This window comes from Nyctereutes procyonoides, unplaced genomic scaffold, assembly GCF_905146905.1.
Source record: "Nyctereutes procyonoides isolate TBG_1078 unplaced genomic scaffold, NYPRO_anot_genome, whole genome shotgun sequence".
Lineage (NCBI taxonomy): Eukaryota > Metazoa > Chordata > Mammalia > Carnivora > Canidae > Nyctereutes > Nyctereutes procyonoides.
Window position 1 is genome coordinate 3,059,496 of NW_026575148.1, and position 27,309 is coordinate 3,086,804.

The 27,309-nt window shown below is 38.7% G+C and overlaps 1 protein-coding gene across 1 annotated transcript in view; it reads left to right on the forward strand.

Annotated features, from left to right (window-relative positions):
• ADGRV1 (adhesion G protein-coupled receptor V1) overlaps positions 1–27,309 on the forward strand; it is a 522,964-nt gene that overhangs the window by 409,485 nt on the left and 86,170 nt on the right. Inside the window, exon 86 of the mRNA XM_055312783.1 lies at positions 20,496–20,653. Within this exon, the coding sequence (XP_055168758.1) occupies positions 20,496–20,653 (158 nt within the window). The remainder of the gene's footprint in view (positions 1–20,495; positions 20,654–27,309) is intronic.

Genomic DNA, 27,309 nt, shown 5'->3' on the forward strand with positions numbered 1-27,309 from the left:
CCTAACCCAGACAAGAATTGCACTTGCTTTGATATTGTTATTTCAATATTTTCAAATAAAAAATAAATTGACTTTGCTTTTAGCAATCTTATTTAAGTAGAGATTGGCAGTACCATAAAGGTAAGAGAAAAAATATTTTTTGTCTCTCTATATGTACCATTATGTACAGCACTGAACAGGATACAAAAATGAGCAAACCATAGCTCTGCTTTTGAAAAGCTTATACTCTGTTTGGAGCAATATGACACGAAAACAACAAGAGATTGGTACAGATCAGTAAATCATTAATAATATGGAAATTCAGGTAAAGGAAAGATCATTGTGGGTAGATTTGGTCAAAGAAAACTTGAGGAGAGGGTGATGTTTTAGCCAGGCATTAAAGGATGAGAAGCATTTTACTAGGTAGTTTGGAAGGAGAGGAGAACATTCCATGCATAAATTCCAGGCTAGCCTGAGCAAAGAAAAGAATGGGCAAAATAACGTGGCTGAAAGGCCAGAGCAAACTGTTTGAATCCAGGATCACCCAATGGCCAGAACATATTTTGCTAGTTTATTAATATCTTGTAAATGTTATTATCACCCTCTCCAACTAGATCCTTACACCTGTGCATTCAAGTTTTTCAATGAATATGAGGCATGGGCTTTAGTAAGTTAGCAAGTACAGTATTTAACTCTTAAAAAAAAGCAGTGTATTTCTACTCATATTTAGTTAGGAACCTTGGTCAATAATAAAATTCTCAATGTCCCCTTCCAGATCCTGCTGATAAAGAATTAGAATAATAACCTTCCCTATTGGATACATGTGGTAACAATGAGTATTTTTGTGTAGAAACAAGGTGGACTTTTTCCTAATGTAGTGAAGCAGTCACTGGGTGATATCCTACCATTTCTAGACCGGCATTAATTTGTTTGGGACAATAACATGCGGAGAATACCATTGGAATATTACTATCTATTCTTGTTGTTTGATGGAGACATCTGTGGTCTAGTTCACTGATTTGGTCATAGAAAACTCTCATATCTCAATTTTACTTCTTATTGAGAGACTATCTCTCTGACCCTCTCACATAATATGAGCAATATTATTAGCAATTAACAATAAAGGTCACTTTGTAATGACCTTATCCTATTTCATCTTCTGTCATGCCTTCATCACCCATCAGATGTAGTATATTTAGGGCAGCCCTGGTGGCCCAGAGGTTTAGCGCCACCTTCCGCCAGGGCCTGATCCTGGAGACCCAGGATCAAGTCCCATGTCGGGCTCCCTGCAGGGAGCCTGCTTCTCCCTCTGCCAGTGTCTCTGCCTTTCTCTGTGTGTGTGTCTCTCATGAATAAATAAAATATTTTTTAAAAAGTATATATATATATATATTGTGTGTGTGTTTCATATTTTTCTGTCTCCCAGGTATCTATGCTAGATTCCAGCTGTGGTCTAAGGAGAATTTTTACTTTTACATTTCTTTCTAATCAGTTAGCTCAGGACAAGACTGGATTTAAAAGAATTAAGAGGAAGCAGTATCGGGGCACATAGGTGGCTTAGTAAGTGTCTGACTCTTGGTTTCAGCTCAGGTCATGATCTCAGAATTGTGGGGATCTTCTCAGGTTGTTGAGATTCTCTCTCCCTCTGCCTCTGTTCCTTTACCTGCTTATTCTCTCTCTCCCTCTTTCCAAATAAATAAATAAAACCTTAAAAAAAAAAGAAAAGAAAGGACAAAGACTTTTGTTGTGGTGATTAGTCACTGCTCTAACTCTGGAACCTTGAACAGTATCATGCATCTAATAAGTGCTTAGTAAATATTCAACAAATGAAATAATGGAGGTAATAGTGCTTGTTTCAGCTCAGGTCATGATCTCAGAATTGTGGGGATCCTCTCCCTTTACCTGCTTATTCTCTCTCTCTCCCTCTTTCCAAATAAATAAATAAAACCTTAAAAAAAAAAAGGAAAGGAAAGGAAAAGAAGCAGTATCCACTAGAGTATAAGCTCCAGGAGGGCAAAGACTTTTGTTGTGGTGATTAGTCACTGCTCTAACCCTGGAACCTTGAACAGTATCATGCATCTAATAAGTGCTTAGTAAATATTCAACAAATTAAATAATGGAGGTAATAGTGCTTGTTTTATGGAGTCGTCATGAGAATTGAACTAAAGATTGTGTGTAAAAGTATGTAGAGAGCACCTAGTATGGGACATGGAACCCAAAAATCCTAAAAGGACCCATATGGCACCCAGTATTGCCAAACCTGACTCTTCAGTGTATGAACTTCAACCCATAACCTGGGAGGTACTGATTAAACGCATGTTTTAAATGTATTTGACTTTTGAAAATTATATTTAGCATCCTTGTTTTCATAATGAGTGATTTTTTTTACATTGATGCTCACTTCATGATTTCATCAGCAGTTGGATTTATGTGTGGCTTATAAAACCTTTCATATAAAAGATAGAAGAATGTCCTAAACATTTTGCCTAACTATAGACAGAGAACTGCCAGTGGCTTTATTATATCAGTATCTTGGTACTGTTTATTTGGTAATAATTATATTTAAACTATAAAATGAAGTTTCTGGCTTTCCTTTAAAAAAAAAATTAAAAATCAATCAATCTCAAGAAAGACCAGAGACAGTGTTCCACTTGAAACTCCGAGCAAATGCAAATGTTAACATGCAGTGAGTTTTTATGAGGATTAAAGAAAGGGAGTTACAAAGAATAAGGCATCTGATTTTAGCATGTGTGACAGCCCGATAGCCTATTTTCTTGAAACTTTCTCCTCAAAAAGATGCCTCCGAGGATCTAACTTTCCAAAATTGCACAGTGTGTCATTTATGGGATGGATTATAGTGTTTTGTACTCTGTTTTCTTGATGGCTTTGAAATATAGGAAAAGCTCGACTTTGCCATGTTTCTTTGCAAGATAACTGCATGCTGACAATCATCCTGCTACTGGGCTCTCAGGAGAGTCTGGCTTTATACTTAGTGTTTTAAATAACTCGTGTCTAGTTAAAGATGTTTATGTCAGATTCCAGTTATAGTTTAGGGAGAATTTTTATTTATCAGTAAAGGACAAATTTACATTTAAAAGATAGAAATGTAAGCAGTTTCAATATCAAGAGCCCTCTTCTCCCTTCAGAAATATTGCCGCTCCAGTCTTCATCAGTTTTCTACTTTTATCTAATACGAATACTCATCTTCAGTTGTTTTGTTTAGTTTCAGGCCACTAAAGGAAAGTGGAATTTTTTGAGACCCAGTGAATACTACCTCTACTCTACTTCCCAAGCCCCTCCAGTCAGCTTTGATCTTCCAGGTCATACCTTGACATCTTCACTGGGTCGAAGGGTCCTGAGAAGAAAGCATTTGGTTCAGTAACCGCTTCCTTTCTGATGCAGCTGTGATTTCTGGATTATTTGAGGCACTTTTGAAATTCTTACATGGCAGCTCTCTTGAGCTTTCCTCCATAATTATCCTTTACACAAACTATATTAGAGGGTTTGTGAAATGATGTGTCTCCCTCTCACTTCAGGCCTTTTTTCTAAAATTGGTAAAAAACATAGTCCGTGTATCTTTAGACCAGTCAAGCCTGTGTTTTAATTTTCTACATTTATTAATTCAAGTCCCTGCCCCCCAAAAATCAGGGCATGTACACAAATCCTTAGCCTTGAAAGTTTTATAGCCCCAGAGGAACAAAGATTAATCATAATTATGTTATCTTCCTGAAAATCTCAAGCCATGCTTCCCTTTTTAAGAGCCCAGATGATTCCTGAACCAACAGGAAGCAAAGCTGAGAAATCTTTGAGCATTGCCTTTTCTTTGCCATTGTCTGAAAAAGAGAATATGGCTTTCCCAAGACTGTGCAAATGATTTTCTTCTCAGGTCATTTAAGTAAGAAACATCCTTCTCAAATCTCATTTCTTTATTGGCAAATATGATTTCCCCATCCAACTTCCCTGTACACAATAACTCACTCCTTCCTTTGAGCTCCTGCCATGCTTCAGGCGACTGTGCTATCGCACTTAACATATTGCATTAAGATTTGGCATGAGCCTCTCCTCTATGCTAGCCTCTAATCTTCTCCAGGTCAGAAGGCATGTATGCAGAGAGCCTGGCAAATAGTTTGCACATACTTGTTGCTGAATGAATGAATGAATGAATGAATGAATGAATAGCAGTCATGTGAAAATCAATACTGAATTTTCTGTGAATTTAAGATCAACAACATTGTCCATTGTAAGACATAGTAACCAGGTTCCTCCACATTGGAAACCATTGTCTTCTCTTGAACTACTGTGGGTGTGTGCATGTGTGTGCGTGCATGCACATTCGCCTCTGAAACACCTGCATATTGGGATGCATGTATGACTCATTTATAGGAAATGGCACTTTGGTACCCCATTTCTGATTTAATATTAGTTTATTTTTTATTTGCCTCATTTCTCTCATTTTTATTTTTGTTTGTATAGAGTATGTTTATAAGCTACTTAAAACCCTTTTAGAGGTAACACCAGGTGGTTCAGTCAGTTAAGTGTCTGACTCTTGGTTTTGACTCAGGTCATGGTCTCGCCTTTGTGAAATTGAGCCTGCTCGCATGTGTTTTTGCACACTTACACCCTCTCTCTCAAATAAATAAATATTTTTTTAAAAAAATAAAACCCTTTTAGGAACATAAGCTAAACTTGAATATTTTATAGAAATAATAAAGAAGCATAAGGAAGGTCCAGTGCCTCTTTGCTGAGAGGGAAAGTAGGGGGGGAAAAAAAAACATCATGAGGATGTTCTTTGCTGTTATTCAGATATTGAAATTACATGATAGGAACCTTTAACAAAGCTGCCTCAACTGCCAAAGAAAATATCTTCCAAGTATAGTAACATTGCTGTGAAAATAACAGCTTAGTCAAAGTAGGGGAGGCCACTGAGACAGTGTGTGCTCTTACCTCAAAACAGCAGCTGTAGAGATTCCCTGAGTAGTTAAGTAATCTCTATCCCAACATAAAGATTTAATCCCACCTCAACTTTCTGTGATTTTAAATCTAGGATTTTGTATGCACATATGTGGGTTATCTTGGCAGAACCAAATGGATATTTAAACAGATGTATTTTAAAGATCGTATGTCCTTCCTGCTTTCAAATGACCATTGACCAGGGCTTTCACATTTAAGTCATTGCTGTGGGTGTTCAAGGAAGTACTTGCTCTTCTGAGAAATGGTGTCAGACCCTATGTTAGAGGTGTTGATGATTTTGTGGATAAACTTGCTTTTGCAAAAAATCAGTGACATTAACCAAATATTAGGGTATCATACAAAAGGATTATAAAGTTAAATGCCACATATAATTTCTATACAAGAATAAATATAACAGTGTTTCAACAAAGAATTAAACCATTTCACATGCTGAAGTAAATTATAATGGGTACCCTTTATTGAGCTCTTACCACATGCTAAGTACTATGCTAAGCACCTTAATCAAATTAATCTTATTTCTCACAGCACATTTATTTAAAAAATAGATTTTATTCATATTTTACAAGTAAAGATTCTGAGGCTCAGAGAAGTAATTTCACTTGCCCATGGTCACATAGCTATTAAAATAGTGCCAAGGTTCAAAGCCAGACCTGATTCAGAGTCCACACGTATAAGCACTTGGCTCTCTCACTCTGTTTTATGAAGTTATCATTCTTCCTTTTCCAACTTAGGATGTTGCAGACAGTAAGTAGTAGGTTTTGATGTATTTTCACCCATAATCAAACCCAGTTAGATTAGCCTCTGTTTTTGGTGATAGCAAGCAGCAGAATCTTCAAGTGAGTAATTTAGAGGAGGTGATATCTCTGAACTCCCTTTCACACACCTGAGTAACAGGCTTCCAAATGAGTTACGAAGAACAGTCTTGACATTTGATAGGATTTTATCATTTAAAAGCACATGATACCATCCCAGATGATATGTATATCCCACTCTTGAATTTTAAGCATATTTAAAATTATTTCCAGGGGTGCCTGGGTGGCTTGGTCAGTTAAGCATCTACCTTCAGCTCAGAAACCCTAGGTCCTAGGATCAAGTCCCTCTAACCCCATCCCTGCCCCACATCAGGCTTCCTTCTCAGCGGGGAGTCTGCTACTCCCTCTCCCTCTGCCTCTCAGCTCTCCCCTTTATGCTGTCTCAGGAGTGCACACACACTCTCTCTCTACCTCAAATAGATAAAATCTTTTTAAAAAATTATTTCCATTTCATGGCACATGGATGTTTTTATTAGAAAAGAAAAAAGAGAAATAAGGGAAAGAACCAACCAACCATCATAAAAGGAAGTTTTTATGGCCTAGCTCTACAATTAAGAAGTTTTGCTACAAGTTAAAAAGTTAAGAACCTCAGCCAAAAATCTTTAATGCATGTTAGATCATGACTTTTTTTTTAATTAAAAGAAATTCAGAAAGTTAGTGAAGGAGATAATCTTAAATTTTTTAAGGCAGGTTTTAGGCTCTTTGGATTTTTCTCACACATTCATGGTTATGCTCAGAAATTAATATCACTCTGCCGTTCCCATTTCATTGCCTTGAAATCCTGTTGTTGAAATTGCAAGACTTGAAAATAACAGGAACATCCTGTTGTCAAAAATAAATTCCTTATGATAAAATACTGGTTCAACTGAAGCCAGTTTTTGTTTTTGTTTTTGTTTTTTTTTATTTTTTTATTTTTGGGGTTTTTTTCCTTTAGGGGGTGAAAGAACCTCAGTAGGAGAGGGGCTTATAAGTGACAGAATGTGACTTTGGATTCACTGCCCTTCTCATATCTTTGTTACATCTCCAACTAAGTGGGACTTCATCTTTTGTATGAATTTCTACATTATGCAAAAATTTTAATGTGTGGTGTCATTAAAGGAAGGGGAAAATGTGGAAGGAAAAAAAAACAAACAACTTTCATGGGAACAGTAACTATTGTCCAAGCTGCCTGGCTCATGCCTATTGTGTATTATATTCAGATATATGCCTGTTTATCATTCTATTTTATAATTGGTTCAGTAGTCCCCCAGCTCCTAGGAATTCATATGAAGAGTAAAATAAAGCACCGAAGACACTTCCTAAGAAAGGAATTTTTAGATTTTTAGCAGAATGTGGCCCTTGCAAACATTTTAGGTTATTTTTCTCAAGTCCTACCTGTGCCTCATTTAAAGCATTGACTTAGGGGGCACCTGGGTGGCTCAGTGGGTTAAACATCCGACTCTTGGTTTCAGCTCAGGTCATGAACTCATTGGTCTTAAGATTGGGTGCAGGCCTACTGGGGATTTATTTTTATTTATTTATTTATTTGTTTGTTTATTTATTTATTTCTTTATGATAGTCACAGAGAGAGAGAGAGAGAGAGAGAGGCAGAGACACAGGCAGAGGGAGAAGCAGGCTCCATGCACCGGGAGCTCGATGTGGGATTCGATCCCGGGTCTCCAGGATCATGCCCTGGGCCAAAGGCAGGCGCCAAACCACTGCGCCACCTAGGGATCTACTGGGGATTTACCCCAAAGATACAGATGCAGTGAGACACCGGGACACCTGCACCCTGATGTTGATAGCAGCAACGTCCACAATAGCCAAACTGTGGAAGGAGACTCGGTGCCCATCGAAAGATGAATGGATAAAGAAGCTGTGGTCTATGTATACAATGGAATATTACTCAGCCATTAGAAATGACAAATACCCACCATTTGCTTGGATGTGGATGGAACTGGAGGGTATTATGCTGAGTGAAATAAGTCAACCGGAGAAGGACAAACATTATATGGTCTCATTCATTTAGAGAATATAAAAAATAGTGAAAGGGAATAAAGGGGGAAAGGAGAGAAAATGAGTGGGAAATATCAGAGAGGGAGACAAAATATGAGAGACTCCTAACTCTGGGAAACGAACTAGGGGTAGTGGAAGGGGAGGTGGGCAGGGGATGGGGTGCCTCGGTGACAGATACTGAGTGGGGCACTTGACGGGATGAGCACTGGGTGTTATGCTGTATGTTGGCAAATCGAACTCTAAATAAATAAATAAGTAAATAAATAAGTAAGTAAGTAAATAAATAAAGTAAATTTAAAAAAAAGATCGGGTGCAGGCTCGATCAGTGCTCACTGGGGAATCTGCTTGAGATTCTCTCCCTCTTGCTCCTCCCACAGTGTGCACACTCTCGTGCTCTCTCTCAAATAAATAAATCGTAAAAAATAATAATAATAAAGAATGCCTTAGGAGTTCAGGCAGGTGCTAAGCAAGCCTCAGAAGTTCTTGTACAAAAAAAAATAAATAAATAAAAATAAAAAAAAAGACATTCTTGTACTTGGTTTCTTCACCTATAAAGCTGGAGGGCAGATGGCTGGCCTTCACTATCCTTTTAGTCCTAGAATTTTGTGAAGAGCATTTTCTAAAATGAAAGACGGAAGTACAGTTATCCATCTGGTGAGCCTCGAAGGTTGATGAGGACATTCACAGTGCTTGCTTTCTAGCATTTAACACTGAGAATCCCCCAGAAGCCACCCCATCCAGAATGCAGGCTCCCAAGACCCTAGACATTCTCCCTTTTCTAGAAAAACCATCAGTGAATTGGCTTTCTCATCTTGCATCCTTTGCCTTTTCCTTGAAGGCTTTGAGGATCAGGAATACAGCAGGTAGGAAAGCAGCAGTTCAATCCCTAGGGAAGCCCCTGAACCAACAGCTCTGTGTGCTACTGCTGACCCTTCTGGGCCAGGCCTGCTCGTCAGCCTGTGGTGGTGCCATCATGTTGTGTGGAACTGCCTTCTCTATTACTTGCCTCTTTTGAATGACCCCTAATTACCTTGACTTTTCAAGTTAGAACCAAGTTTCAACAACTGGTCTTGCAGAAACACACATGAGTCATGGGGAAAAGCTGCAAAGGGAAAGTTTTCCTCCTTCCCCTCTTGCAGAGCCATTGTGGACACAGGCAGATCTTCTTATTTGCATAACTGAATCACTAAACATGTGCTGATTAGTAAGGAATTGGAAAGGGGAAAAACTGATATCAAACCCCAGCTCTTCCATGAGGTCTTCTCTGATTACCCCAGTTAAACTTTCCTATCGAAATACCTGGGTGGCTCAGTTGTTGAGCATCTGCCTTTGGCTCAGGGCAGGATCCCGGGGTTCTGGGATCGAGTCCAGCACCAGGCTACCCACCAGGAGCCTGCTTCTCCCTCTGCCTGTGTCTCTGCCTCTCTCTGTGTGTGTCTCATGAATAAATAAATAAAATATTTTTTTAAAAAAAACCTTTCCTATCATTGAACTCAGAGTGTTAAGCACTTTCCCTGACAAATAAAGGTGATAAATGTTATACTTATCTCTCTACTATTTGGAATCTTCTTCAAATGCAGGGTTTAGTCATGTATGTGTGTTTAATTTAAGAGAGTTTAGGGATTAATTTCAGAAAAGGAAAGTATATACATATGAGGATTTGGGGCTTAGTAATAAATGATGATAATAATGAGAAGTATATTTTATTGTGCACCCACAGCATGCCAGGCTTTGATCCAAGGTCTTTACATGTATTAACTCATTAAGTTCTCACTCCACTCCTATGAGGGAGATGCTCATTCTTTCCATTTTACTTGTTAGGAAACTGAGGTAAGGATCATCTCAATACTGGCCCAAGTCACCATGTCAATAAAAGGTGTACCTCGATTGGCTTAAATAGTCTGATTCCAGAGCCTTCATTCTTAACAGTAGACTCTTTTTTTTTGTAGGCCATATTACCCTAATCCAGTGAGATGCCTCTACCTACTTTGATCTTATGCACACTTAGACCCTCAATAGCAATATCATTTACCATCTTTTGAGAAACTTCTTTACACACATCATAAAGGAGATCACTTTATATCAATCTGGTGTCTAGTTTAGGGCTTTCCAACCTGGGGCTTTTCAATGTTGCTTCTACAGCTGTAATCTAATCCTTCAGATATCAAAGCTTCAAGGAGAGTGAGATGTGTCATTTCCCCCCATCAAAACTGGGGATTTCCCATAGAGTGGATGGAATTTCAGCCTCCAGACTCTTTGCTTCTTTTTGTTTTTTTTAAAAAAAAGATTTTATTTATTCATGAGAGACACAGAGAGAGAGGCAGAGACACAGGCAGAGGGAGAAGCAGGCTCCATGCAGAGAGCCCGATGCGGGACTCGATCTCAGGACCCTGGGATCACATGCTGAGCCACCCAGGTGCCCGCAAATTCTTTGCTTCTATCTTTACTTTCCTTTTCTGAAATTAATCCCTAAACTCTCCCATTTTCCCTGGGTATGTGGCCCATATTTCTTACCCTTCTAAACAGTTATTAGGTATCCCTCATGTGTTGGCAGTGCATTTATGGGATTTTATAGAAGTCTCTTTTAGTTTCATTTTGTTTTTCCTGCTCCAAGGTCCTTCAGGAAAGGAGGACCTTTTATACTTCTTATGTTTTTATCTATAACTGTTACCTTGTAGGACACATAAAAACACTAAACAAGGGACACCTGGGTAGCTCAGTAGTTGAGCGTCTGCCTTCAGCTCAGCGCATGATCTCTGATGTGCTAACCCATTACTCTGAAGATCAACATCCATAAATATTTGTTCAGTAAAAAATCAGGATATCAGAATTGAAGTGGGCTCACCAAGAGAGCTGAGTGTTGGAGTTAAGACAAAACTACAATATATACAACTTAAGATAATGACCTTAAATGCTTGACAAGTCACTTCATCTAGCCACATTTCCCTTGTTTTCTCAATAGTTAAGTTAGCCCTGTTTTCAGGATTTTAAGATTAAAATTTTACTAATAGCACAGGAAGAATACAGTATATTTTAAACACTATGAATGAGTTCACTTAACATTGTCTTAATGATTTGTCATCAGCATTTAGGAATACCAGTTTTTGCAGTGTGCTGTACATGTTAGTGGGACTATGGGTAATTCAAGGTAGAGGTATGATTGAGCACTCACTTATGCAGGGAGTCCTCTAGAAATTGTCTCTTGCAGCATTTGTGACCTTCACATAAATTTGGAGAGTCTGTGGACCTAATCTCCAGGTCAGTATAATGTGGCTACTGATCAGTAAAATGTGTTCAACCAAAAGTTGGTTTATTGGGGTGGCTCAGTCAATTAGGCATCCAACTCTTGATTTTGGCTCCAGTCATGATCTCAGGGTTGACATTCATTGAGGAGTCTGCTTCTCTCTCTCCCTCTGCCCCCCCTACACCCCCTCACGTTCTCACACGTGCACACATTCTCCCTCCCTCTCTCTTTCTCTAAATAATAAATTAAATCTCTTTTAAAAATAAAATAAAAGTTGGATTAGCCTTCTACCAAGTGATTCTTGCCCTTTGGAGAAACCATTGCCATGGCTTGTCAGAGTTTGTTGATCCTTAAAATATCTGTATCATCGCTAGAGTGGCCACAGGGACACTCTTGTCAGCATAGACCTACATTTCTACCTTTTCATATTTTTCATGGGCTCTCATGAAACATATGCAAGTGTATTGTAAGAGTATTTGGTGAAGGAACACCTTAAAGCCTACCAAGCCTTCATCAGGAAAAGGAAATAAGGGCAGCCCGGGTGGCTCAGCAGTTTAGCACCACCTTCAGCCTAGGGCCTGATCCTGGAGACCCGGGACCGAGTCCCATGTCAGGCTCCCTGCATGGAGCCTGCTTCTCCCTTCTGCCTGTCTCTGCCTTCTCTCTCTCTCTCTCTCTCTTTCTCTCTCTCTCTCTCTCTCTGTCTCTCTCTGTGTGTGTGTGTCTCATGAATAAATAAATTAAAAAATCTTAAGGAAGAGGAAATAATATTCATGATAACACAACACACCACCTGCAGTCTCTTCTACACTATTCCTAAATGTTTTGAGTTTATTGAAATCTCAGGCTTAAAGCACAAAAAAATAAAAACTTCATTTACAATATTAATCTAGGATGGAAAGTACTGCCTCCTGCCTATGATGTGATGAAGGCTCAGCCTCACCTGAAGCTGCTTTCCTGCTGAAGGTTACACTCTAAGGCTCTCTGTCCACAGGTGCAGTCATGAAGCAAAATAGAGGTTGGGAGATACAAAAAGACAACTATTTTTTTTTTTGGACATTAATCTTGTATTTCAGCTTATAGAGATCTATTTTTTGTCAATATAGAAAAACGTATAATTTTACTATCTTCAGATACAAGAAGGGGATATAATTAGTCAGAAAAAAACTTTTTAGCCACCCATTCAGAGGTTTGGTGAGTAATAGGTAAGGGCAGGACAGCTTTGAGCGCACTAGGACAATGACATTTTCTAGTACCAAACAATTTTATTTTATGAGAACATAGAGCATTAGTACATGCAAAAAAAATAACAAGTCAGCCTGACCTTATTTTGATTAAATTCTGAAAGGGCTTGATTCACTGGAACTTACCTGGAGCAAAGTTGGCAAGCACGGTCCAACAGGCTGATTTCAATAGAATCACCAAGTTGTTCAGGGAACAGACTGCTCGGACTTGAGTTTCTTGGAAAAAGAGAAAAAGACAAGGTCATTTGTGGAATCATGGTTTTTAGAATGTTTTTCATCAACTATCTCTAATCTTTGTTTATGATATTTTGAGCCTACTATTCATCTTTGGAATTTATGTGTAAATATATTTTACCTTTTTAATGAGCTAGGGATGTGGGCAACTATCTCATTCAGCAAGAGCTAATTAGACACAATAAAAGCCTGGGTTTTTTAATGTATATATCTGCTTGAAAATTCTAGACAATTTAATATTTGACAAACTTAAATATCTGCTCTTTTTGAAGTATATGAAACAATACTGCTCTGATATGTCCATGTTCTTCCTTGTTCAGTCTTTTCAACTAATAGAAGCATAGAGATATATTCTAAGTACTGGAAAATGTGACTTATTCTTATTCTTTTGTCTTTGGCTTCTTCAAAGGCAGTTGTCAATGTGTCTGTCAAGTTAGATAGCAACACTAACCTGGCCTAGCCTGAGCTCTAAAACCCATGATCTACTCCATCTTCAAGAGCAACATTGTTTTTAAGCAACAGTGTGTTGCTTCTCTATCACTCCATCTTTCTCTATCACTCACTCAACTCACTCACTGTGTTTTAATTGTGGCCATTATAGTTGCATATAAAAACCCACTAAAGCTACTTAAAGAGGGTGGAGTTACAGTCTCAGGCATTCTCATGGAATTTCAAAAGCCAATGATGAGGTATAGTTGGACTTCAGAGAACCTGAAATTAGAATGCTAAAAACTCGGGATACCTGGGAGGCTCAGTGGTTAAGCATCTGCCTTCAGCTCAGGTCGTGATCCTAGGGTTCTGGGATTGAGTCCCTTGTTGGGCTCCCCCACAAGGAGCCTGCTTCTCCCTCTGCCTATGTCTCTACCTCTTTCTCTCTGTCTCTCATGAATGAATGAATGAATGAATGAATGAATGAATAAATAAATAAATAATCTTAAAAAAAAAAAACCCTCTTCATCTTTCATGGATCACAGAGTCTCTCGCTTCTTGTTTTAAGCATCTGAATGCTCCTCCAACCCTTCCTTGTCTCCTCTCCTGAATGGGAAGCACAATGCCCAGGCATCTTTCTGTGCCCTTCCATGGCTAGCACTGTACATAGTATGTGATAGATATTCAAACATTGCTTGGGTTATTATTGACCCAGGCGCACATGAAATGCGGGATTTTCTGTATCTACCCTTTTTTGGAGTGATTTTTAAAAAGTACTAAAAATCAGTTACGTCAATAAACATTTCTTAAGGGTCTGATTATGCAACAAGCATTTCTTAAGGAGAAAGAAATATAAAGAAAATATTATACTTCCTGTCCTCAAGGAGGACACTGGCATGTTTACCACCAGCTCTAATATGTCTCTACTGGAATTGTGTAAATAATTTTAGAATTATAGGGGTAGCAGTGAAGATAAATGAGCCTGCTTATGCTGCTAGCAGTTTGCCCTTCTGTAATCCAGACGTCATTTTTCCATATATACAGTGAGGCTAGTGGGATTGTGTAGATGTTCATGTGTGATAATGCATATAACAAATGCCTAACACATAAAAAGTGATCACTGCTAGTATTAGGAGTAGTGGTGGGGTGGTAGAATTAGGAATAGTAGCAGTAATATTTTAGACAGTTTTCATTATCCATCTAACTCACTCCAGGAAAATACTTTGTTCCTTCCCTTCCTAAGTCCATACAATTACCCTTATATGCAATTTCACTTTGTAGGGCTTGTCTGCAACATAATCTTAATACTGTATTTTTGTTTAAAGTTGAAACTTCAAGGAACATGCAATTTAAAAATTCAGTCAAGGGGTACCTGGATAGCTCAGTTGGTTAAGCATCAGACTATTGATCTCAGCTCAGGTCTTGATCTTAGGGTTGTGAGTCCAAGCCCTGCATTGGCTTCCACACTGAGCTTATAAATAAGTGAATGAGTAGATGAATGAATGATGAATGAATGAATGAATGAATGATTTCGCTTGGTATGAAAACTGCTATATGCACTACAAAAGGAAGACAGAGAGAAGAATAAACATATTTTCCTACCTTGCAGCTAGTTAAATCCAAACTGTTATTTTTCTCTTCTCTCTGATGTCATCATAAATGTATTCAGTAGGAAAAATTAATGTGTTTGAAGTGTTTCTCTAAACCTCTCTGGCCATGTTGGATGAGACAGGAAATCTGTACATACACACAAATATAAATTCACAGGTGAATAAAAAATATGTGTTAAATAATATCATCTTTGGAAAGAAAGTAAATTGTACATGCACAGAAGGGAATATTGAAATCAGAAGTATTGGCCTAGATTTTGTTTATAACTGATAAGCATCTATGTAATAACATCTGTATTCTTCACCCAGGGTCAACAGACAGATATATTGTACATTTTTTTAATGATTTATTCATTTATTTGAGAGAGGGAGCGTGAGCAGGGGGAGAAAAAGAGGGAGAGGGAGAGAGAGAATCTCAAGCAGACTCCACGCCAAGTTCAGAGCCTGACACCAGGTCTTCTCAACGACCCTGAGATCACAACCTGAGCCGAAGCCAAGAGTCAGATGCTTAACCGACTGTGCCACTCAGGCACCCCTGTACTCTTCACACAAAGTAGAAACCAGTTTACAATAAACGAACAATTTTTTATTTGTCATACATTAAGTACATTTCTAGAATAAAACTGACAGGCCATCCATCTCCTTTTTCCCCAGATAAAGTAACATATCACCAGGAATTTCCAGGAAGAAAAAGTTGGTTGAAACAACTAATGTAGCTGCTGATGTAGGTGCCATCAGTAAAGAAATTTTAAGGAGATTTACCTTGGGGAGATTGGCACGTGGGCCTCCGAATCATTACTGTTATGATTGTCTTATTGAGGAGAAGTACTTACAAAGAAGGCCTTGAGAAAAAACATTTAGAGTTGACCCTTGAACAACATGATTTGAAATGTGAGGGTCCCCTTATATGCGGCTTTTTAAAAATAAATACAGTTCATACTGTAAATGTATATTCTTTTCCTTATGATTTTTTAATATTTTCTTTTCTGTACCTTACTTTGTTCTTTTTTTTAAGATTTTTTAAAATTCATTTATTCATGAGAGACACAGAGAGAAAGGCAGAGACACAGGCAGAAGGAGAAGCAGGCTCCATGCAGGAAGCCTGATGTGGGACTCAATCGCGGGACTCCGGGGTCACACCCTGAGCCAAAGGCAGATGCTCAACTGCTACGCCACCCAGGCATCCCACTTTATCCTAACAGTACAATGGAGAATACATATAACATACATATGTATTTTAATGCACATAATATGTTAGTCAACCATTTATGTTATCAGTAAGGCTCCAGTCAACAGTAGGCTATCGGTAGTTTTTAGGGAGCCAGAAACTATATGTTTTTTTTTTAATTTTTATTTTTTTAATTAAGTAGGCTCTATGCCCAATGTGGGGCTTGAACTCATGACTCTGGCATCAAGAGTCACATGCAGGGATCCCTGGGTGGCGCAGCGGTTTGGCGCCTGCCTTTGGCTCAGAGCGCGATCCTGGAGACCCGGGATCGAATCCCACGTCGGGCTACCGGTGCATGGAGCCTGCTTCTCCCTCTGCCGATGTCTCTGCCTCTCTCTCTCTCTCTCTCTCTCTCTCTCTCTCTCTGTGTGTGTGTGTGTGACTATCGTAAATAAAAAAAAAAAAAAGAGTCACATGCAGCACTGACTGAGCCAGCTAGGCACCCCTATATGTGGATTTTTCAGTGGAACAGGCAGTCAGTGCCTCTAACCCCTGCATTGCTCAAGGGTCACCTGTATTTTTTCATCACCCAGTTCTTTTTTCATTACCTATGTAACCCAGATGTTACCCTGGATTTCTTCAAGTCCTCCAGTTTGCCAGGGTCAACTTGTTCTTTAAAATATAATTTAGGGACACCTAGGTGGCTTAGTCAGTTAAGTATCTGCCTTCGGTTCAGGTCATGGCCCCAGGGTCCCGGATTGAGCCCCACATCGGGCTCCCTACTCAGTGGGGAATCTGCTTCTTCCTCTCCAACCCAGTCATGTGCTCTCACTGTCTCTATTGCTATCTCTGTCTCTCTGTCTCTATCTCTCCAATAAATAAAATCTTTAAAAATGTAATAAGCACATTAATTTATTTGGACTCAAATCACAGTCTCACACACAAGGAGTTCCCTGTGTCTCCCCCAGTATGTTTAGCAGTTGTGAGTGGAGCTTATGTCTCTCCTGGACCCCTTTGCTTCTGAGTTCCTTCTTATGCTGATTTCATATGGGAAAAAAGAAACTGAAATATCCCATGGTACCCACATAATTTTTTTTACATCAAGTTGGGTAATATAAGTGAAAACACTTCAATAAGTATAAAGTGCTACCTAAGGGAGGTAATCTCAGTAAATTAGAAAGTGATGTGGGCAGCCTGGGTGGCTCAGTGGTTTAGCGCCGCTGCCTTCAGCCCAGGGTATGATCCTGGAGACCCAGGATCGAGTCCCACGTCGGGCTCCCTGCATGGAGCCTGCTTCTCCTTCTGCCTGTGTCTCTGCCTCTCTGTGTGTGTGTGTCTCATGAATAAATAAAATAAAATTTAAAAAGAAAGTGACATAAAGCATTGTGAATGCTCTAAGAGAAGACCAGAAGGGGGACAACGAGGTTAATGAAACAGAATCTACTTGTTTCATCTGGCTGAAAATAGAGAAAAGGATGAAGTTATGAAGTTTTGAGAAGATGTTGAAATAAATTAGATTGTCTGTGGGTTATAATAAGAAAGGAAATTCACTCACGAAACTTTGAAAGGGAACAGCAAAAATTAGTCATGTGATTGCAAGAATCCCGTAGAGTGTGCAACGCCAGAAGAGAGAAGGGCCACCAGAATACTTTGAAGCTGGGTGAGCTGGTAATTATATGAACCACACTTTCCTCACCCTTTTTAAGAAAGCAAAGCCACATAGCTTTTGTCTCATTTCTCTGGCAATTGCCAGATCTGTTCTTGAAGCAGTAGCTGCCAGAGCGCTCATCAGCTGCTTCCACAGCTCATGTGTGCATAGCATTCAGTCTACTTACTCAGTTCTTACATTACATTCACTTTTTCCGAGAATTTGTTCCCAGCCTTTCTTGAGAAACTATTTCTAATGTAATATTCACAGTTTCCTAACTCCACACATCACATTCATGTGACCTAATCTTCAGACTACCTGGATGTACTATATATCTTATTTGATGGGACTAAAAGAAATTCTGGTTGGTGAGGCTTGTGTGCTGTTGTTGTTGTTACTGTTGTTGTTGTTGTTTTTTTTTTAAGGCTAGACTGTACTTCATTTATCTTGGGCACTTTTAAACGTATGTCAGAAGTTTTATTCTACACAGTAGAAATTCCATACTGTATTGATCAGAAACTTAGAGTAATACCTATTAGCTTTTTTTTTTTTTTTTAAGATTTCATTTATCCATTCATGAGAGACACAGAAAGAGAGAGGCAGAGGGAGAGGGAGAAGCAGGCCCCATGCCGGGAGCCCTGAGCCAAAGGCAGACACTCAACCACTGAGCCCCCCAGGCATCCCAGTACCTATTAACTTTAAAGGAAAAGTTCAAGGAGGAGAATTTAAAAGAAAGTGTTGTGGAATGACATAGCCTGCTCCACCTACTTTCCATAGACAGAGTCATGGGAGTTGGGGGCCCTGACTACTGTCTGCACTGGTGGGATACCCTTTTAGCCCTGTCTCATTTGCATCTGTCTCATTTGATAGTGTTTTAGAAGAGTTGTCTGGATCCCTAGTCCCTAAGAAAGGTGGTACTTACATAAGGCAAATCATTTTTTGTTGGCGAAAGACTGGCATGGAGTGACAGCTACACAGAAGTGGGCACGGGCAGGGCCATGCAGTATAGCAGTGCTGAGGTAGCCAAGAAGGCAGGAGGTGCTGCCAACGGGACCAGGCATGCTGTGGGCCAAGGCCCTCCCATCGATGATCTGGCTCCACGTTGACCATGTAGAGGACAAACTTTGGGCACTCTCAACAGCCCAGTACTTATAAGAGGCCATGACTGTACAAGTGTACAGCTCTGAAGAAACAGAAGAAAGCGGGTCACCTCAGAATTGGATAATTTTTCTGCCCCCTTCTCTGAAAGAATGGGCCAGCATAGCTAAGTAATTGTACAAGCAGAGAGAACTGCAAAAGAGATTTTTTAAGAGCCATGTATGGAACTTAGAGGATTACCTTCTTTTCCCAAGAGCCACTGCAGACTTGCCTGGTCCCTTCTAACTTCCTAGGGGTTCACTTTGCCTCATTTACTTTTTTTTAACCAGGACAGTGTGCCATTTGTTGGGGTTCTGCTTTCAAGGGTTGTCTTCTAAAGTAAAGGAAAGTTTTTAGGAAAGCACTTCAAACAGAGACATGAGAACCAAACTTGGTCAGCCACAGAACAATGTAGATGTTGAAGAGTCAAACCTCTGCCACAGTACTTGGTATGAAGTGTTTATGGCACCATGAGCAAGTCATAATAGATTCAGTAACTCTACAGATAGAAGTTGAATTGTGATGACATTTTTCAAGGTAAAAATAAAGCATTGAGGCCTATGTGAGTTCCTTTGTCAGTATCCATGTCGGTCTAAGCAACTTTCAGCCAGACTCTGGCAGTGAATCCATAATTCAGATGAAAATAATTGTTTAAAGCCAGTGTACAGAAAATGAGTAGCCAACATGACTACTATTTTTAGTGCAGAAATATATTCAAGATCAGAGCCATTAGCATTTGCCTGTTTTATTTAATCATATGCCTTTTACCTGGAAGATACAGGTCTTCTGGCATACAGATGAGTGTACAGGGAATGATTCAGGCTTTGTGCTGTCCAAATTAAATTCTAAAAGCCAGGATATTCATCATTCTGACATCTCTTTGCAGATGCAGAATGTGTATTGAAATATCTCTTGAAATGTGTCTTGTTTACTTGAGGAATACATTTACCAGATCATGTTAATCAGAACTAATACCTAAGTAAGGTCTTTAATAATGTATCTCTTTTTAAGTTTAAAATTGAGGCACTATTTTTCCCAGTTGCAAGAATGGCTGTTTGTCCTGATTACCTATATTTTGGATTTTGAGGTTTCCTTCTAAATAGTTTTACTCTTTCACTGAGTTTCCTTCAGAATCCATTATTTTTAGTTATACTGTAATCTAGGTTTATAGATATTAAAAATGAGGAAGTCACAAAAAGACATCTGAAAGGAGTTACTCCCTACTGTTAAGATTTCTTGTAATTAAAAGTATTTTAGTATTATAAGTTGTGGGAGGTGTGTTCTTTATACCTCAAAAGCACAGTTTTAGATATTGAGATATTTATATATTTAATAGTCCTCCATTTTGACATTCTTTGTGAAGGACTTTATGTAAAGAACAAGAGGATTTTATGACCGATGAGTAAAAAATTCTAGTTATATCTCTGAAACCATTTTCCATGGATTTTCAGTGTTCCCAAAATAAATAATGTGAGTTTACCTTGGACCTCACTGATCTAAATAAACCCCAGTAATCATAGATACAGTTGTACAGTAGAACTTCCAAATGGAAAGTTGTCATTTTCAAAAGAATTAATGGCTCTTGGGGAAATGTATAACTTAAAAATGACAAAACTGTCTTTCACTCAAAAAACAAGATTGTGGAAACGACAGAGCCCTAGGAATCTTCAAATTCGCTTTTCGATGATGACACCTTTTATGTGGCGCTCAATGAGAGCCAACCAGATGGAGCTAGAAAAGCAAACATGCTATTCTCAGATTTATTCTATCACAACCTCTGTTAAAGTTTCCTGAGCACCTCAGGATGCACATGTTCCATGGAACTGACTGACTTCGTGAAGCAGTGGGTTAGATGTAAGCGGGGAGCCTCCACTCAAAGCTTCAATCTGGCAAACCAAAAATTTGCTTTTGCCCACATTTCCATACAAAGAGTTAGTATAAAGTGATGACGTAACACATTCCAAATTTAGAAATGTTTATATTGAAGCTGTCTGAGTTACCTTGTTGCCTCTTCTCTTTTCCAGGTGTTTCATCCCAAACATCTATGCAGCTCTGTTCACCGCGGCCCTGGTTCCTTCAATGTGCCTGGTAGTGGTGTTCGTGGTGTTTATCCATGCCTACCAGGTGAAGCCACAGTGGAAAGCATATGATGATGTCTTCAGAGGAAGAACAAACGCTGCAGGTTTGGAAGGAACACTACTTATACTTTGGAGATGGGAACTTTTTAGTGGTGGGAAAATGTCACTGAATGATTATTACCAAGAAAAAAGAAGAAAGGAAGGAAAGGAAAGGGAAAGGGCAAGAGAAAGGGAAAGGAAAAGGGATAAAAAGAGAGAAGTTAGACTCAGCTTCCAGCTCTGAGGCCATAAATTAAACTATGGCTCTCTAGTTTCTCCTGCTTCTTTACACTTCCTGAAATGTCCCTTTCTTCAGGGCTCCATAGGTTTTATTGCTGGTTCCAGTTTTGTCCTTAAGATATTAATGTTCAAGTAAATGCCTCACAGCCTTGGGAACTGCTTCCCAGGCTTTCTTCAAGTCAGGCAATAACAACCTGTGTTCAGCCTGTGAAATCTATTCATTTCTTTCAGCTTCTGAAACTTCATCACAGACAACCCTCGCTAACGCCCTTGAGTGCTGTAGTTTGCATGTGGAGTTCTGATTGTGCTGACAGATGTTTAAAAACATATGTGATCGGACAGCTTCGTAACTGGCTACACATGTCTGGTTACTTAAGAGTGCAAGTCTTTCCAGCTCAAATTGGCTTTCACTGCAGCTCATTTTTTCCCTTTGAATCATCCTTAACACAGGTTTTTATGGTCTGATTCTTTTTTGTTGTTGTTAGATTAGAGTCTCTTAGGAATTTTCTTAACTAGGAACAGTAACCACACACCTACACAGAGAAAATTCCCCCTAAAATGGTGAGTGGTGGGGATGTTGGAGAGAATCTTGCGAGCCGGGGCTGGGGAGCCCTCTTGGGCCAATGAGGAAGTGTCCTCTTTTCTAAGTTTTTATAGATCTAAAGCCAAATGAGTGAGAGGAATTTTCACATTTTAACTGCTTTCGAAAGTTTAAGCAAGATACCATCTATGAAGTCCCTTGACGAGTGTCTACTACATTATTAGCTGCTCAATAGATACTGTCACAGGGTAAGAAAATGAGACCCTTAATGTATAAAGAACCTTCCAGTTTTTGAAATGGATCAGGAACACTTGAAAAGATTTTCCTCATGATGTAAAGAGAAGGGACTTTTTGATATTAGTTTGTGGGGTAGTTTGTAGGAGAGCTGGATCTAGCCAGCTCTTCTTTCTTCTTTCCATTTAAATATGCAATCATTATGTGGGCAGAAATATTATTTAAGGTTATAATCAATCTTAAATTCTTCAGTAAAAGAAGCAATATTCAATGTAGAAATCCTACTTTTTCATGGGACATAGAATTTATCCAAAAGCTGTGCTTTTATTCAACTTGGTACTCATTTTATTAAAATACATATGCTTTTTTGAATGGGAGGTTTCTTTCCCCAAATGATAAGATTTAATTTGTTTTCCATATAATATAAAAGTGCCAGTGTTTTCATGTTTTCAATAGTGATAACATAAGGTCCTAGCCTAATGAGTTCATTCTTTTTCATAGCTAAATCACCTTTTGGATATGATCCATCATGGATATAGCAGATAATAATACTCCAATTATCTGAGAATAATAGCCCTCAAGCATTAAACATAATGCTAAAAGCTTCAGCACTTGTTTCTCAACTAGGGAGACCTCTTGCCATGAAATATTAATAGAAGCATTGTTCTGTTGTAGCGTTTCAAGCAAAAAAAAATTATTTCTAATTCCTCCACCCCCATAACATTCAGTCTAATAGTCAATATTTCACACTTGGACTCATATTATTTTGCTGATTGGTCACTAGTCTATAGTCTTTCTTCTCCATCTCATTTTCTCAGATATCTGTATTTCAAAAATGTAAAGTGGATTCTCTCATTCAGCATTACAGCCTTTCAGGTTTGCACTCATTGCCTGAGAAAAGTCCGCTCTCTTTGAATGACAATACAGGAGTCCCCACAGCCTACTCCTGCGCCATCTGTTCATCCCCAAGTTAGTTACTATCAATCCTGCATTCTGACCATGCCATGTGTTTACTCTTTCCTAAAATTACCTGATCCTATCATCTTTGCTTATGTAAGGAGACCTCTACTTTGAACTCTTCATCATTAGTTGATAAAAGCCATGTGTTAAGTAATGTGGGGAAATGTGGATGAGAGAGAGGTGGATGGGGCTTATTATCCTTCCGTAATCTTCATTCACTCCCCACAGCTGTCCAGAATAAACCCATAATCTAAGTAAAAATGGTATGCTGGTATGCTGGATAAGCACAATTTAATTCCTCTAAACCCGTCTTTCCAACAAGGTACTACTCAGTCTTTTATAGCAATTCTGGAAGTTCCCAACATGCTACCTCTTCTGTGAAACCTTTGCAATTGCCTCTTCATAGAACCACACCAAAGAAGAATTGCTCATTTCCTCATCTATGCCTTTAAAGCATTTTGTCCCTACAGCCATTATAGCACTTATCTTAGAATGAAAAGGTGACTTCCTTTGGTGTGTGTGGTTGATTTCCTTAATAAATTATGAATTCTTGGAGTGCAGGGACTATTTATTATTCATCTCTGCATCACCATGGCCTTTTAGAGTGCTCAGTGGAGAGGAGTATAGTTAATATGTGTTAATTTTAATTAACTATTGTTAATAGTTGATATAACAAATGAATAAATTAATAATCATAAATGCAGGTATGCCTGGGTGGCACAGTGGTTGAGCGTCTGCGTTTGGCTCAGGTCATGATCATGGGGTCCTGGGATCGAGTCCCGCATCAGGCTCCTTGCATGCAGCCTGCTTCTCCTTCTGCCTATGTGTCTGCCTCTCTGTGTCTTTCATGAATAAATAAATAAAATCTTTTTTAAAAAATCAAAAGTGCAGCACAAAATCGTATAGGTTTGGATCCTTAAGCTAACTATAGCATTAAAAAGAAGAGGAATGTTAGATCATCAAAAGTAAAAATTAGAGGATTTATCTCCTTGATCTGTTTTGTAGGTATCCCTTTGAACATTACTATCATTGGGGCTATAATTTTTTTTCTGGACTTCTATGATTCCCAAAAATACGTGTTCAGCATTGACTGCTGGCCTAATCTTTTATATTTTATTTGCAATCTGCTATATCACACTACATTCGAATATGTTCCACTTCAAATTCAGATTTTCTAGAAGGAAAATCTACCTACCAAGAAGCATTTGATACTCTTTTTGAATCTTTGTGCTAAAATTGCACTGACCTGAAAAGTGTCCAGGAGGGATGGCACTGTAAATTCATGTGCTGCCCTCTGCCCTGCTCCATAAAAGCCTTTACATAGGAGTTAAAGATAGGCTATAATAAGAGAAAATATTTGTTAAAGTGAACATCTCTGTGGATCAGAAATAGAGCAGACACCCAAAGTAGTAAACTGGACTGAAACCATGGCCCCAGTGTTTTCTTCGTCCTTAAGCTGGATGATACAGGAGTAGCTCAGCTGCTATGGGATGAATTAGGACCTAAAAGATTTCACCCAAGGCAGGTAGACTGGAGCAAAAGCACCTGCATGAAAGGAGCCTGAAAAACATCTACCGCAGTAGTCTTGACTTTGACTTACAGGAAATCGGGATTCCAAGGGGAAGGCAAAGCATCTCATCCGGTACCCGGGCCAGGTTTGCAGACTGAGTAGCTGTCATATCCACATGTCACCATAGGGACAGAGGCCCAAGACATCAAACTAGTTCTCTTTGAACAGGAGAGCTGAGTGGAAACACCCCATAAAGCCACTAGACAGAAAAAAGTAGGCAGACAATGAAAACAAGCAAAGAGATGCTTTCTACTCAAGATTAGTTGTGGTTTAAAAGTTTCAAACATTGGAGGAAAACCAACAGCCCTCAAAATCAGCAATCAAAAAGATGAATTTAAACCAGAAAAGATTTTAAATATAGAATGAACTGTAAATAACTTTATAAGTATGTTAGGACACTTATCAGATATAGAACAGGAGTCATCAGACTGTGGCCCCTTGGGCGCTCAATGTATTTTCCCCATTTCATTCTTCTTTAACAGCTTCATTGAGATAAAATTTACTTGGCAAAGTTCATCTGTTCAAATTGTGCAGGTCAGTGGTCTTTAGTATATTTATATAGTTGTGTGACAATCATCATATTCTAATTTTTGAACATTTTCATCACCTCAAAAAGAAACTCCATACCCATTAGCAGGCAGTCCCCATTCTGTACTTCCCTAGGCCCTAGGTAACCATTAATCAACTTTCTATTTCTATAGATATGTCTATTCTGGACTTTTCCTTTAATCGGATCATAGATTATGCAGTCTTTTGTGTCTGGCTTCCTTCATTTGGCATAATGTTTTCAAAGTTCATGTATATTATAGCATGCATCAGCACTTCGTTGTTGTTTTTTAATTGACAAATGTTCCACTGTATGGATACATTACATTTTGCTGGTCTGTTCATCAGTTGATGGGCATTTGGGTCTTTTTTCACCTTTTTGGATATTATAAAGAACACTGCTATGGACATTCATATGCAAGTTTTTGTATTTTCATTTCTCTTCAGTATATACTTAGAAGTGGAATTACTGGGTCACATGGCAGTTCTGTTTAATATTTTGAGGAACTGCCAAACTGTTTTCCGAAGTAGCTGCAGTGACCTGTTTTTGTAAGTAAATTTTTCTTGGAACTGAGCCAAACATATTTGTTTACATATATTCAATGGCTGCTCTCACAGTGCAGAGTTAAGTATATGTTGTTGTAACTGGGACTGTGGTCTGCAAAACCTAATATATTTAATATCTGGCCATTTACAGAAAAAGGTTAACCGACTCCAATATAAGGAAATATTTATCCACCAAAAACGTTTAAACATAAAACACAAAAATAGATATAAACAATATAAAAACAGGCACATATGAAAATCAAATAATTTCAGAAACCTTGGTAATGAAAAACATACCCTTTGAAATTTTGAAAGATCTTAATATTAGGGCAGCCCCGGGGGCTCAGCAGTTTAGCGCCGCCTTCAGCCCAGGGTGTGATCCTGGAGACCCCGGATGGAGCCTGCTTCTCCCTCTGCCTGTGTCTCTGCCTCTCTCTCTCTCTCTCTCTGTGTCTCTCATGAATGAATAAATAAAATCTTTAAAAAAAAAAACAAAGATCTTAATATTTGAGATAAGCCCTAAATGAGAAGCAGTGATGAGGAATGAATTAGAATCTGATGCTAGAATTGAGAAATTTACCAAGGTAACATACAGAAAAGAGAAAATATGAAAACTAAGGAAGTATGAGAAGAGATGGCCAAAAGAAAAGAATATAGGGAATGGAGAAAAAGATTTGAAGAAGTAATGGTTGAGAATTTTTCAGAATTGAAAGAAAATGGACAGAGTTACACATGAAATAAATATCTACATTGTACAAGAGGAGTGGGGAGAGAATGCTGAAAAGGCCAGTATATTAGCAAAATATTAAGCACATTTTGAAAGTTCTCATGTCTGTATTTTTGAAAAACTGGAGAATGAGCACCCTTTCTTCACTTCTAATATTCTGTATTGTTGTAAGTGGCACCAACCCAGCTTCGGAGTTCAGATGCCACCATCCAAGCACATACCACTAAGCTCTCTGCAAACCTAAGCTTCAGAGGCAACATGTATTCTCTTCTTTGCTTTCCTCTGAGAAACCTGCACTTTTCACACCCCATGTACACTTAGTACCTGAGAGGGAAGTTCTAATTAGTCTCAAGCATATCCCACTTAGTTCTGCAGTTCCTTTTTTTCCTAAGGCAGCTTAGATGGTTTATAATTTAGTTATATTTTGCCCTGCATTTTTTTAACTGGATGAGCATTTTTAGATAGATAGTATCATGAGAAATAGATACATAATGAATCAAGAACTGAAAGTAAATCTCCTTTTCTTATAAAAAGCACAGTTTTCTAGTCTTACAAATTATGCTTAAATTTTGAGTATTTGGGGTCATACTGCCAAGGGTTTTTTGTTGTTGTTGTTGTTGTTGTTTATAAATCACTTTTAACAATGAGAAGGAAGGGTCAGTTTGTAGTTTCCTTATAGCCAAGATGGGTTTTGTGTTTAGGTAACTGGAATGATTATGATTATTTACTTACCTTTGAGTTTTAGGTTTGGTAAACAGATGTGATTAGTTAATTCCAGCATCAGACCTCTTTGAATAACTGAAAAGCTTGCATCAATCATTTCGTTAGGCCTGGAATCTTCCATATCTCTACAGAACTTTTCTCCAAACTAATCACTCTTATGCAGGTTAGATGTGTCTGACAACAGGAGCAATTTTGTATCAACACTGCTGCATTTGGTTATGACCAGTCCCTTTGCCCTCTGTATTTTGAGTGACTTTTTTACTCCTGCCAGACTTTAATTTCAGAGTTCAGATAAACAATGAAATCTAAGGGGAAGAAGAGACAGAGAAGGTGCTGCCAGTAAATAAAATACACTCTTGTGCTAAAGTCTCCCAAAGATGGCCACTGTCAACCCCTTCCTTTTCCGAGTGTGGTCTGGGGCAGTGATTACAGCCTGGCCTTCTGTGGCCCTGTCGCTGCCAGACTGCTGTGAACCACATTTTCGAAGGTCAGTGGCTCCTAATGAGATTCACTGGCCTCCTCCTCCCTTCAGTGGGGTGAGTGTGCAGTGAGAATGAGTCAGGAAAAAGGTATGTTCCTGAACTAGATTTCAGTGTCTGAAACAGCATTTTAAACAAAGCCTATAATTTTAGGG